Source organism: Polypterus senegalus, chromosome 2, assembly GCF_016835505.1.
Source record: "Polypterus senegalus isolate Bchr_013 chromosome 2, ASM1683550v1, whole genome shotgun sequence".
NCBI classification, from domain to species: domain Eukaryota; kingdom Metazoa; phylum Chordata; class Cladistia; order Polypteriformes; family Polypteridae; genus Polypterus; species Polypterus senegalus.
The window spans coordinates 263,302,220-263,316,106 of NC_053155.1; the positions used below are offsets into that span (position 1 = coordinate 263,302,220).

At 36.6% G+C, this 13,887-nt stretch overlaps 1 protein-coding gene across 1 annotated transcript in view; it reads right to left on the reverse strand.

The window, feature by feature from the left end:
* The window catches only part of LOC120523821 (mitochondrial intermediate peptidase-like), a 178,980-nt gene that overhangs the window by 72,923 nt on the left and 92,170 nt on the right, over positions 1 to 13,887 (reverse strand). The window contains exon 16 of the mRNA XM_039745453.1: positions 8,486 to 8,605. Coding sequence (XP_039601387.1) covers positions 8,486 to 8,605 — 120 coding nt within the window. The remainder of the gene's footprint in view (positions 1 to 8,485; positions 8,606 to 13,887) is intronic.

The following is a 13,887-nucleotide window of genomic DNA, read 5'->3' on the forward strand; positions in this document are numbered from 1 at the left end:
CAGAGGGAATGACGTACTGCCGGGGTGAAGAAAAGGACTTTTTATCTGACCCGGAAGTGATAACGAATCATGGCTTGAAGGATTGGAAACACTTCCGGGTCTGGGACTATAAAAGACTTGAAGGAACACCAGAGTGTCGAGCTGAGCTGGGTGGAAGGATGGCAACGCGTCTGGGAGTGGTGGAGTGATTACTGATTATTGTATTGTGTTATTTAATGAGTATTGTGGAGAGGAAGGTGCTTTGTGCACCGTGCAGTATAAATAAAGTCAATATTTGGACTTTTATCTGGTGTCTGACGTCTTGGACAAGGGTTCAAGGGAGCGATAGCGCCCCCTATCTGTCACACTAGCTAGACAGACAGACAGATAGATAAAGTACTCGCCACATTGAAGCATTATAAAGGTGTATTGCTATTAATATGGAAGAGACCCAGTAGCAAGTCTTGACACACTTCTGTTGAATAACATATTGGCCAAAATTACTCAAAAATAGTGTGTCATAGACAGGATGTGTAATTTTGTTCATACTCACAATCACCATTACTTTTTATCTTCATTTTCTCCTCCACTAATACCTTCAGTAGGTTGAGAGTGCATATCATAACCATGCCTACCTTCTTAATTTGCTAATTGATTTCATTGGCCTCTCTTGACATGATGTTGCTAGCACAGCACACAACCCAGTACACAATTACAATGGCCATCACAGTGATTAAACACACTGCCCACATTAAAAGAACATAGTTTCCTAATAAAAAAAATCATTAACACTTTAGGTACTGCAAAAGTGCATCTTTTATTCATATTCTACTATGTAAGAAGAACTTAGCAAATACTTCTTTTGGTCTTAACACCTACAAAGCATCACTAAAATGATTATTCCCCTCAGTTTAGTTTGGCATACTAAGAGCATCTGATATGCTGGTAAAATTACTTGTAAATAGGTCTTATACCGATATATGCAATATCAAGAGGAATATGTCTCACTTAAATGACCATTGACCATTCCAAAGTGAAATTAGTTTATTCAGCTATATTGCAGAGAATGATTGCCACAGCTTGTCCCTAAGCCACTCCTGTATTGTCTTTGCTTTGTGCTTAGAGTCACTGTCCATTTGGAAGGTGAACCTTCACCCCAGTCTACAATCCAGATCACTCTGGAGCAGATAATTATTAAGGGTATCTCATACTATGCTCTTTTCAGCTTTTCCTCAACTCTGTCTAATCTGTCAGTCCCTGAATATATCCTTGAGCGAGAGGAGTTGCAAGCTTGCATTGATACACTGTGTTGCTGGGCCCACCACAAAAGGCTATTTCAATATAACGTTCATAACACATATGACATAAAAGTCTAGTTAGAATGGGCCTCATGTATTATATTTACATTATTATAATATTAAATTTATTTGCTATACCCCAATAGCATTAACTTTATTAGTAGGAAAAAGTACAACTAAGCTACCATATCAAAACATTACACCAACATGTGAAGTACAACAGAATACCATAAAATAGCTGACTGCAACTCCAGCCTTCTTAAATAACTTGTGATAAAACTCCACATTATTTGATCATGTAATGCACCAATACAAACAATGACGAGATGAAGCAGAATATAACAAAGTACTTTTGCTAAACGTACTGAATTAGTAAATTATCCAAAGTTAAAATGTCCTGAATCTAGGTGCACAACACCTTCCTTTCTACGCTTTCTGATTTGAACTACCCTCCTTATTGTTTATGCCAAAATATTTACTGTGTCTTTTCATGTGTCAGGAAATCTATGTTCACTTTAGTTACTGTTTGTGAAAATGCTGACTATATTTCCATTCTGCTTGGATGATCGTGAAGAAATTAGCTCAGCATAAGCAGGCAGAAATCTGTAGATTAGCAAAAATGGCTTCTGAAAAATGAAAAAATATCTGAAGCTCCCTGTTTATAAACTTATACTAACTACTGAATAATAGTTACCTCATCAACCAAAGGCTACACTAATAACAACCAACCAAAATGTCCAAAGCACAATACAGGCATTACTGTTACTAAGTGTTCCCACACTATAGTTTGATGTGCTACCGACCAATAAATGGAAGTGTGCACAAACTTTCTATCTTTCATTTTAAAACACATAATTGCATTATAAGGAAACCAGTAGTCATGCTAAGCCAGATGTATCGTCTGGAAACAATTGTTCTCTGAGGACCACATTTCTAAACCAATCCTACAACACATGAATGTAACGCTCAAATTAGGAGTGGTGACTTTGAACTGTAAAGAGCACAGGAGCTCTTGTTAACCTGGTCTGACAAAGAGCAAGCTTCTGATTATAATGAATTGTTTATTGCCAAAAAGACTGCTAAAAAGACCTCTATCAACCAACTGCACGTATCTATACTAATAAAAGGCAAAGCCCTCACTGACTGACTGACTGATTCACAGACTCATCACTAATTCTCCAAGTTCCCATTTGGGTAGAAGGCTGAAATTTGGCAGGCTCATTCCTTACAGCTTACTTACAAAAGTTGGGCAGGTTTCATTTCGAAATTCTATGCGTAATGGTCATAACTGGAAGGTATTTTTCTCCATTTACTGAAATGGAGTTGAGCTCGAAAGCCGCGGGGTGGCGGAGTTTTGTGTGACATCATCACGCCTCCCACGTAATCACGTGAACTGACTGTCAACACAGTGCGTAGAAAACCAGGAAGACCTCCAAAAAGCGCTGAAGAAAACATGCATTATATAATTGAGAAGGCAGCGAAACAATAAGAAGCGAGCGAGTGACATATACTACCATATTCATGAGTGCTGCTACTCTCGGAAAGAAAGCAAGGTGTAAACCTAAACTTTAAATTAAGTTCATAGACAGGCTACGCATGCTTTCACATACCCACAGGTAATGCGGGATACAAGTTTAATGAGAGGACGCAGGATATAAACGAGAGTTTTGATCACTTTGTAACTAAGTTAAAATTGTAGGTGAAGGGGTGTGCTTATGCAAATTCCGAGAGACTGTGTTTGTGGGGGATTGACAGTTAAGGCGGGTGGGGGAGTCACGTCATCATCTCCCCTCCCACCTCATTTTGCTCTGAGCTGAGCTCCGCGGCTAACGCTGTCTTCCGAAGCAACTTCGTCAGACTGCCACCAAATACTCACAGAAAAATCCACAAGTTAATACACACGCTGTCTCTAGAGTTTCTACACACTGAATCCTCCAGGCACTACTTACAAAAGGTCACATTGACAATTGTGTTACGTTATTTTTAAAATCTTTCCTTTTCTTAGCACAAGCACAGCCGAGAAGCTTCGATGCATGTGCTCCATAACGCGTTAAAAAATAATGCATTTAATCACACTTTGCATTACAAGCAAAGGGGAGCTTTTGTCAATGCATGATTTTCTGGTACACGGATTACATTGATCAGCGCATCACGATTCATTTTAACCTTGCACCACCTTAGTTTGAGAAGAAGTATGAAAAAATATGAGGTTAACACAGAAAAACAGATCACCAATTCAAGCTTTATGAATAATCGATTAAGCCATCAATAATTGTTTTGGTAAAGCCATCCTCCTTCCATTTTATAATTTTTCCGCCACTAGCCATGATTAAATGAACGGTAAAAAGTAAGAGCAAAGCGAGGGTGACTTATTTAGGCAGGCATATATATGACAGCAACACTCATGACAATGTCAATCATGTTACGTTATTATTAAAATGTTTCCTTTTCTTTTCATTACTTCTTTAAAACACTACTTCTCCGCTGCGTAGGCGCGGGTATTTTGCTATATATGTATATGAATGACCTCCAAAGGCGCTGAGACTTTTGATATCATGAACGTGTCTGCAAATTGGGGTCTCCTGCCCAGCAAAAGTCGAGCAGCCAGCGCGCGTGCATAGCTGTGCCGGCCTTTGAGACGCTGACTGCGCTTCTGCCTTAAGTCAAAGTGAGCAGTTTTAATTTTTCATCCTCCCCTGCGCTATAGCCCAGACAAGTGCAAACACGGACCCCTTTTCTACACCACGGCAAAATAATATTAAGGCGATTCACACTTTCTTTTGCACGTATCGATTATCAGGTCCTCCCTCAATTATGAAGACACGCACACGAGTGCAGGACTGACAGTGCCATCACAGCCGATTAATGGCTGGGACGTCTCACCAGTCTACACAAGACCCACCGCGACTGTCCCCAAAAGGCGATCATAACGTCAGCGAACACTCTATACTATATAAAAAAAAAGGCAACTTTCCTTTCTTTACACCTTTTTTCCTTTTATCCCAAACCAAAGCCTTTCTCTCTTAACACTGCAGAGGACACAAAACTAATTTTCTTTAAATGCCCGTAAGGCACATTACCAGAGGCACAAATTTGAGCGTTCACATAGAAAATGTAATTTCAATGTACCTGTACTTCTTAAAACGTTAATGTTTTACTGTTTAATAACTTATAGACTATAATTTATTATTTTTCCCTTGCACTCAGTGACCAAACCTATACACACACATATAGACACATACAAACAAGTATATGTATGTGTATATATATATATATATACACACACATACATAAATACATACATACATACACACATATATATAATTTGTGTGTGTGTATGTATGTGTGTGTATATATGATGTAGATAGGTATGTATGTATATATATATATATATATATATATATATATATATGTGTGTATATGTAGATATGTATATAGATATGTAGATATGAAGATATGTATGTGTATATATATATATATATGTATGTATGTATGTATGTATGTATGTATGTATGTATGTATGTGTGTGTGTGTGTGTGTGTGTGTATATATATGACAGCAGCAATCCAAGCTGTGAGAAAACATTAAAAGGAGGCGTGTCAGGCGCGTGGTACATTTTCTGATGCAGATGCGAAAACAACTTCGTGACGCTGCCAAATACACAAAACAATTACTTTGACAATCATGTTACATTATTTTTAAAATGTTTCCTTTTCTTTTTCATAACTTCTTTAACACATGACATCGCTGTGAAGCGTGGGTATTTTGCTATATATATATATATATCACAGCGACACTCATAACAGTGACAAAACAATTACATTGACAATCATGTTACGTTATTTTCAAAATGTTTCCTTTTCTTTCTCTTTTCTTCTTTAACACACTACTTCTCCGCTGCCAAGCGGGTACATATATATATATATATATATAGATAGATATATATATATATATAGATAGATATGAGAACAGCACTCATATCAATGACAAAACAATTACATTAACAACCATGTTACGTTATTTTTAAAATTTTTCCTTTTCTTTTTCGTACCTTCTTTAACACACTACTTCTCCGCTGTGAAGCGCGGGTATTCTGCTAGTACAAGCATATTCATAAATGCAGCTACTGTGGAAACAAAGCACACAGTGGAAAAAGTCAATGTCCCGCTAAAGGAAAAAAAAAACTTGTGCATGCAGTGTGTCGGGTCTCAGATAAAGAAGAAGACGAGCTGTTTATTGATGCAGTAAGAAACGAATCGATAAATGAAACCTGTCATCTTTACAACGATTGACAAACACGGAATGTAACTTGAACACAACACATCCTACAAATACGAACCTGATTGAAAGAAATAATGATAATCAAATCCTTGATGACAGCAACACTCAGTAACACTCACAAAACAATTACTGTATATTGACAGTCATTTTACGTTATTTTTAAAATGTTCCCTTTTCTTTTTCATAGATTCTTTAACACACTACGTCTCCGCTGCGATACGCGGGTATATATATACCCTGATCTACATACTCGAATAATGGATACTTTATTCGCCATCAATGATTGTTTTGGTAAAGCCATATTCAGTGTTTTCATTAGATGAACGGTAAAAAAGTAAGAGCGAGGGGAGGATGACTTATTGAGGCATGCAGGCTGTAGTGCGCGTCAACTCTATCTGAATTGCGATCACATTTGAAAAATATATCTTTTCAAGTTCTATTTAGTCCATATGTGTCAAACTCAAGGGCCGGCCGCGGGCCACATTCTGCCCGGCGTGTAATTATATCCGCCCGAGATCATTTTATATACTGTATTATTGTTATTAATGGCCCGGGTATATGAAGCGCTGGTAAAACAATAAACTACAGATCCCATAATGCAGCGCTTCAGCTGCCTTGCCGAACACTTACCGCGTTAATCAAGTCTAGCTTATGATGCTGCAAGTTATTGCGAAGCTTGCTCACACGATGCTGGAGAGAAAAGTTGATTCTGAAAATAGAGCCTTTAAAAACCGATGGAAGGCTGAGTATATGTTTACTGAACCCGTGTGTCTCATTTGTGGAGCTAATGTGGCTGTAATTACAGAATTTAATCTAAGACGGCACTATGAGACAAAACATCAGGGTAACCTGAAAGACCTGAATGCAATGCAGAACATACAGAAAGTAGAAGAATTAAATAAGAATCTGACACTTCAGCGGACATTTTTACCCGTGCACAATCACAAAGTGATTTCAAGTGAAGCTGCTTTTATGGGAGACACAAATGCACCAGTGCAACTTGCCCCACTTTCCCTGTTGCCAAGTAATGTTGAACCAAGTCGTCACTACGGTGTTCCCAAAATACGCACTTTGCTGATAAACTGAGCGCACTTAGTTGCCACGGCGCTTTGGTGACTTTGAAGAACAAAAAAAGTCTGTCTACATGCGGCTCGAACATTGTGCATGTTTGGTAGCACATATCTGTGTGAGAAGCTCTACTCAGTGATAAAGACTAACAAAATAGCACACAGGAGTCGCCTCGCTGATGAACACCTGCAATCCATCCTGAGAATTTCCACAACACAGAACCTCAAACCAAACATAAACGAACTTGTTGCCAAAAAAAGATGACAGGCATCCAGCTCTAAAATGACATATGAGCAAAGACAACTGAATGATTTGATTTGTTATTGCCGAAAGGAACACATTTTATTTATATTTCCAGGTTTTGTTATGCAGCATGTTCATATTTGAATTTGTATAATTTTGACAGGATATATTTTTATGGAGAGCAAAGTCTTTTGGGATATTTAAAATTTAAGTTTATTTTTTATATAAAATTACATAAGAGTAAAGAAATTTGAATGTTTGTTCTTTTAACGTTTACTTTATTACTAACTTGTATAATTTAGACAGGATATATTTTTATGGAGATCAAAATATTATAAGTTGTTTAAGGTTTGAGTTGATTTATTCAGGAATAATATTCCTGTCTGTTTTTTTTATATATATATATATATATATATATATATATATATATATATATATATGACAGCAACACTCATCACTCACAACAGTGACAAAACAATTACATTGACAATCATGTTACGTTATTTTCAAAATGTTTCCTTTTCTTTTCATTGGTTCTTTAACACACTACTTCTCCTCTGGCTGGTATTTTGCTAGTATATAGATATATATATATATATATATATATAGATATGAGAACAACACTCATATCAATGACAAAACAATTACATTAACAATCATGTTATGTTATTTTTAAAATTTTTCCTTTTGTTTTTCATACCTTCTTTAACACACTACGTCTCCGCCGCGAAGCGCGGGTATTTTGCTAGTTAAAAATAAAAGTGAACTGTTGCAATGGAAAAATCTTTCTGTATTATGCATTGGCATTCAAAGACATCAATAAACAAGTAAAAAAAGTTGCAAATGCTGTATCTGTTCTCTCTGTTATTCACACTGACGTGTTGGAGTCGATGTAAAGTTGAAAGAACAGACAGCTATGTTCGTGAAAATAAGAATTGCAACATATGCAATTGAAGTAGATGGTGCATCACAACACATCAAAAGGAGGAAAAAAGGACTGCCATTATGAGAACTGATAATGAACGGCCACAGGAGTTGTAGATTTCAGTATTTAAAACACCTGAATCAACAGATCTTCCTAACAACACTAGTAGAAGCCCAGATGAGGCTGCACAACATCCACCTTCTGACTGCACATCTAAATGAGTAACAAAACAAAGTTAACATTACTGTCTAATTGGAAATGCAAACATGCCATGCCAGAATATAGCCTCGGCATTTTAACATACGTAGACCACAATGCTTATCTAAACTATGTTGGTAGATGTTGTGTCATATAGTGATGCAGTAGTCAAAATGACAGAAAAATATAGGAGACAGAGTGCATCTCAAACGTGTGGAGTCAAGTAGCTGTAGTGGTCTACGTGTGTATGTGTGTGTCTCTTGCTCTACAATGTAAAAAATAATTATTAAGCTATATTTACATTGATCTACTGAGCTCCTGAAACAATTTTAATTTTAAACTTTTCTTTTCTCTCAGAGACAAGTTTTCTGCTCAGCTTCATTTTGCTTATATTAATTAGGTATAGTACTTTGTTAAAACTCATTTTGCACTTTCACAATCTTTCCTTTTAAACAAAAAGAAGCTGCAAACATATAAAACAGTAAAAATGTACCGTATTTGGAACATATGGAAGTCCATAATATTTCTCTTGTGTTTCTTTCAGAATCTCAGTAGTTGATGCTCTTTTATGATGCTTGCCATGATAAATCTGATCAAGGACAGCATAGAACACCTACAAAAAAAAAAAGATCACTTTTCTTAGTATGCAAAGCATATTTAATTTATTGACTATAATTTTACTGATCTCACATTTCATACATTTATTTAGAAACATTCTAAAAATTGAATGTACGAGAATACAGAACTGTTATGAGATGCACTGGAAATTTTTAATAATCAATATATATAATGTAAACAGTATGCTAATACAAATTTAATCTGAAATGCCTGGGATCAGAAGAATTTTTCGGATTTTGGAATATTTGCATATACATATGGAGATATCTTGGGGACAAGTATAGAAATGCAGTCAAGCCAGCTAAATCACAACTCATATGTATAACAATTCATAAATGTACTTTGACATGACAAACATATTAAACCTCAAAAAAAGATTAATAAGATATACAGACTGTAATTTATTTACATTTTAAAAGGGCCAATGCTGCATATAATAATTTTGTGTTCTAATCTGTCTTCCTATATAAAAGTCTCTTTAATGTCCTATTTGAAGATTTATCAGATAAACACTCTGTATTTGTTGGCTAAGTTATAGTATATGGCTATATGTTTGCTCAAATGGAAAAACTCTATATCACCTTTTTACTTCGCAGTATGGTAGGAATAGGGTATGCTACCTATTACTAGAAAAAATAAACTCTATTCATGAAGACCAGTACATATTTCAAAGAAATGGAAAGCATTATTACTGTAGAAAGAGACTATTCAGTTAACTTTGATGCTTTCAAATTGATTTGGTACATTTTTATTTTTACAGCAAAGACACCATCAAAAATAGTTTGGACATATTTAAGTAATTATGACATTTTTATTTTATATTAACTACCTATTTACTCCTGTCCTACCATTTTTGTTTTTTTCTTTCTTTTTGTTTTAGGGTTGAACATTTAGTGCACTAAAAGCCACTGCAGCTTAGTCATTAGGGTGATTTAGTTGAGAGTATAAATCTCAAGGATGTTGTATTAGCCACCACCACTGACTCACGATTTGATTCTGAGCAAGGTATTTAAAATCTGCCATTGCTACAAACCACGAAACAAACAGTAATGCTGTTTACTTATAATTTATAAATAAATTAGGATGTCAGTACAAACTTCAGTAAATTAAAATATCTGAAAGCAATTACTCTTATAATAAAGGTGTTAACATTTTAAGATACTAGTACTTTTACATTTTTTGGATTTAAAATGTAATAAACTACAATGGAAATATAAAGTGTTATTGAGTCCTCTAAGTATACTATACACTCCTTGGCCACTTTATTACTGCTTGTTAACACAAATATCTAATCAGCCAATCAAATGGCAGCACCTCAATAAAGTATTAATAAAGTACAGTAATCCCTCCTCGATTGCGGGGGTTGCGTTCCAGAACCCCCAGCGAAAGATGAAAATCCGTGAAGTAGAAACAATATTTTTGTATGGTTATTTTTATATATTTTAAGCCCTTATAAACTCTCCCACACTGTTAACATTATTAGAGCCCTCTAGACATGAAATAACACCCTTTAATCAAAAGTTTAAACTGTGCTCCATGACAAGACAGAGATGACAGTTCTTTCTCACAATTAAAAGAATGCAAACATATCTTCTCTTCAAAGAATGCATGTCAGGAACAGAGAATGTCAAAGAGAGAGCGCGCGCGACAGAAAAGCAAACAATCAAAAAATCAATACGTGCTTTTGGGCTTTTAAGTATGCCGAAGCACCGCGATAAAGCGGCATGTTTTAGAGGAGCGTCCGTATCTTCTAAGCAAACAGCCTCTGTGCAAACAGCCCCTCTGCTCACAACCCCTCCGTCAGGCGCAGAGAATGTCAGAGAGGGTGAGAGAGACAGAAAAGCAAACAATCAAGCACCACGCGGGAAGCATATCTTATATCATTGAGGAGTTTTAATTAATATGTAATACATGCTCTGATTGGGTAGCTTCTAAGCCATCCGCCAATAGTGTCTCTTGTATTAAATCAACTGGGCAAACAAACTGAAGAAGCATGTACCATAATTAAAAGACCCATTGTCCACAGAAATCTGCGAACCAGCGAAAAATCCGTGATATATATTTAGATATGCTTATATTTAAAATCCGTGATAGAGTGAAGCCGCGAGGGATTACTGTATTTCAGAAACTGCTGATTTACTGGGATTTTCACAACAACCATTTCTAGGGTTTACAGATAATGGTCTGAAGAAGGAAAAATATCCAGTGAGCATCAGTTCTCTGGGCAAAAATGCCTTGTTGATCCAGAGGTCAGATGAGAATGTCCAGACAGGTTCAAGCTCATAGAAAGGCAACAGTATCTCAAATAACCACTTGTTACAAATGAAGTATGTAGAAGGTCATCTCTGAATGCATAACATATCGAACCTTGAAGCAGATGGGCTACAGCAGCAGGAAGACTACACTGGATTCCAATCCTGTCAACTAAGAACAGGCAACTGAGGTTATAATTCACACAGGCTCACCACAATTGGACAATAGAAGATTGGAAAAATGTTGCTTGGTCTGATGAGTCTCAATTTCTGCTCCAAAATTTAGATGGTAGGGTCAGAATTTAGTGTCAAATAATGGTTCACGCTGGTGGTGATGGTATAATGGTTTGGTGGATATTTTCTTGGCACACTTTGGGCCTATTAGTACCAATTGAGCATTGTTTAAATGTCATAGCCTACCTGAGTATTGCTGCTGATCATGTCCATCCCTTCATGACCATAGAGTACCCATCTTCTGATGGCTATTTCCAGCAGGATAACGTACCATGTCACAAAGCTCAAGTCATCTCAAACTGGTTTATTAAACATGACAATGAGTACACTGTACTCAAATGGCCTCCACAGTCACCAGGGGCCTCATATATAAACGGTGTGTACGCACAAAAATGTTGCATACTCCAGTTTCCACACTCACATTGTGATGTATAAAAACTAAACTTGGTGTAAAGCCATGCACATTTTCACTCCTGCTAAATCCTTGACATACGCAAGTACTCTACTCGGTTTTGCAAACTGGCGGCGCCCAGCGTCAAAGCAGTGCTGCTGTTCCTGTGTGGTTTCCCTTTCTTTTTTAGTTCCACATCCCTGATGTGGCTTTATCAAACAAACTGAAATTAACCGTATATTGTTCATTAGTTCAAGGCATCTGATTGTAATTAACCTGTAAAAAAAAAATTTTTTCTTTATTTCACCTTATACAATTTGTTGTATTAGGAATTTGTTAGTTTTCACATACCCCTTGGAGTCAGAGAGCAGGGTCAGCCATTGTACAGCGCCCCTGGAGCAATTACAGGTTAAGGGTCTTGCTCAAGGGCCCAGCAGAGTAGGATCACTTTTGGCAGTGATGGGGATTCGAACAGGCAACCTTTATGGATACCAGCGCAGATCCAATGGTCCACGGAATGGCCAAACTATTCCAAATACCATAGCTGCTTTAGCATTGTTATTCTCACTGCAACTTCTTCACAGCATATCATCTTTTTCCATATTATTCCCACTGCACCATTCGGAGTATTTATATCACTGTATCTGAGTGTGGAATCACAGCTCTACAGCAGTTGATCGGAAAGAGAATTATCGGTATACAGCATCAAGCACACACTGCCTCAGCTATGCTGTCTATTTGAGCTCCTCCCACACAGCAAATGCTTCAGAGCCTTTCCTGTACAGACCTCACGGTTCAGAAACAGTTTCATCCCAAGAACTAAAAACGCGTTCAATAAGTCCGTCAAGTGTTCCTTGTAGAACTGTTTGTACTTATAAGTACAATTACCTCACTGTGAACTTGCGATACAGTTATAATATTGAGAAACCTAAGACACTTTATAAAGTGCGTATTTACATATGATGACAATATCATTTTTAAGATGAAATGCAGTAAAATATGTTTATTACATTATACAGATAAAATGTTAACATAATTTAAATAATCTATATTGTTAATAATTAAACATGTGAGGACATGGTGTCGCAGCACTAGCAAGGAGCTGGCACCCTGTTCAGGGATTGTTCCTGCCTCGCGCTCTACTCTTGCTGGGGCTGGCGCAATACTGGAAGGATTGATGGATAGAATAATTCAACATGTACTACGAAGATATTCCAATGTTCCTTAAAAATTTTGAAGAATTGGCATTCTAAGCTTACAGATGGCTTAACATCTATTACCGAGCTGATTGTGTGGTGATTGGTTAATTGGAGAAAGATAAGGAAGGACAGTAGTCGGGGGTTAGTACGTGTGAAAGAGACAGTGCTGCTGCAATAAATTACTCATCGAAGGTCGCACATGGCGTAGCAAGCATCTTGCGGGAGGCAGGAACAATCTCTGGACGGGGAGACAGATTGTCACTATCACAGCGCCACCATGTTCCCATGTTTAATAACATGCTTTAACTCCTATCATCATGAAAATTATTTCAAGTATACATCTCAGTATTTTAATTACTCAGAGAGTTGTAATATCACAAATGTAATTGATTCTGTGTCCAGTCGGAGGAAGAGAAAGCCTGTTTAAGAAGCACGGGGTGATTCACACACACAGAGCACACAGAAGAACACATACATAACATAGCATTTAACATGCTACTTTAGTTACGATCGTATTTGAGAAACTAGTAAATTAAACGATTTTAAGATTAAGTTTATGATGTTCTACTTTAATGACAAAATAAACTACGTGATTAAAGTGGAAATTTTGAAATTAAAATTGACATTTCGAGTTTTTTTCCTCATTATGTCCCTATTTTTTTTTTCTTTTCTCTGTACCCAAATAAGCTTTCATATAACACTCAGATGTGGGCTACGGCTTGCCTTTTCATGGTGACTTTGATATCTGACAACTTTTGTTTTTATTTTGGGCACTGTGCGACTTTGTGAACTTGAACTTTGAGTTTCTCTGACACTCTATGTCACTCGATCAACTTCCTTTTGTTGTTTATACCACTGTTTAAACCAACAAATAGTATGTTTTTCCTTGCCTCCTATTTGCTGAAATCCTTCTATTTTTCCTTATGCTTTTGCCATTTTTTTTTCACAAAACACTGATATTAAGAGGCTATTTATATTGATATACATATTCAAACAGGCGTAACACCTGTAATGTGAAATATTTGTTCTTTTTCTAAAGCTAATATTAAGATTTTATATTATATATATATATATATATATATATATATTGTCACGCACGCTACGCAGTAGGAGGCCATGGATTGATTCGATAGCACCTGGAAACCATTCGCCGCCAGGGAATGGCGGGGTATTAACTTTCTCCCTCTGCTTCCTCAGAAAG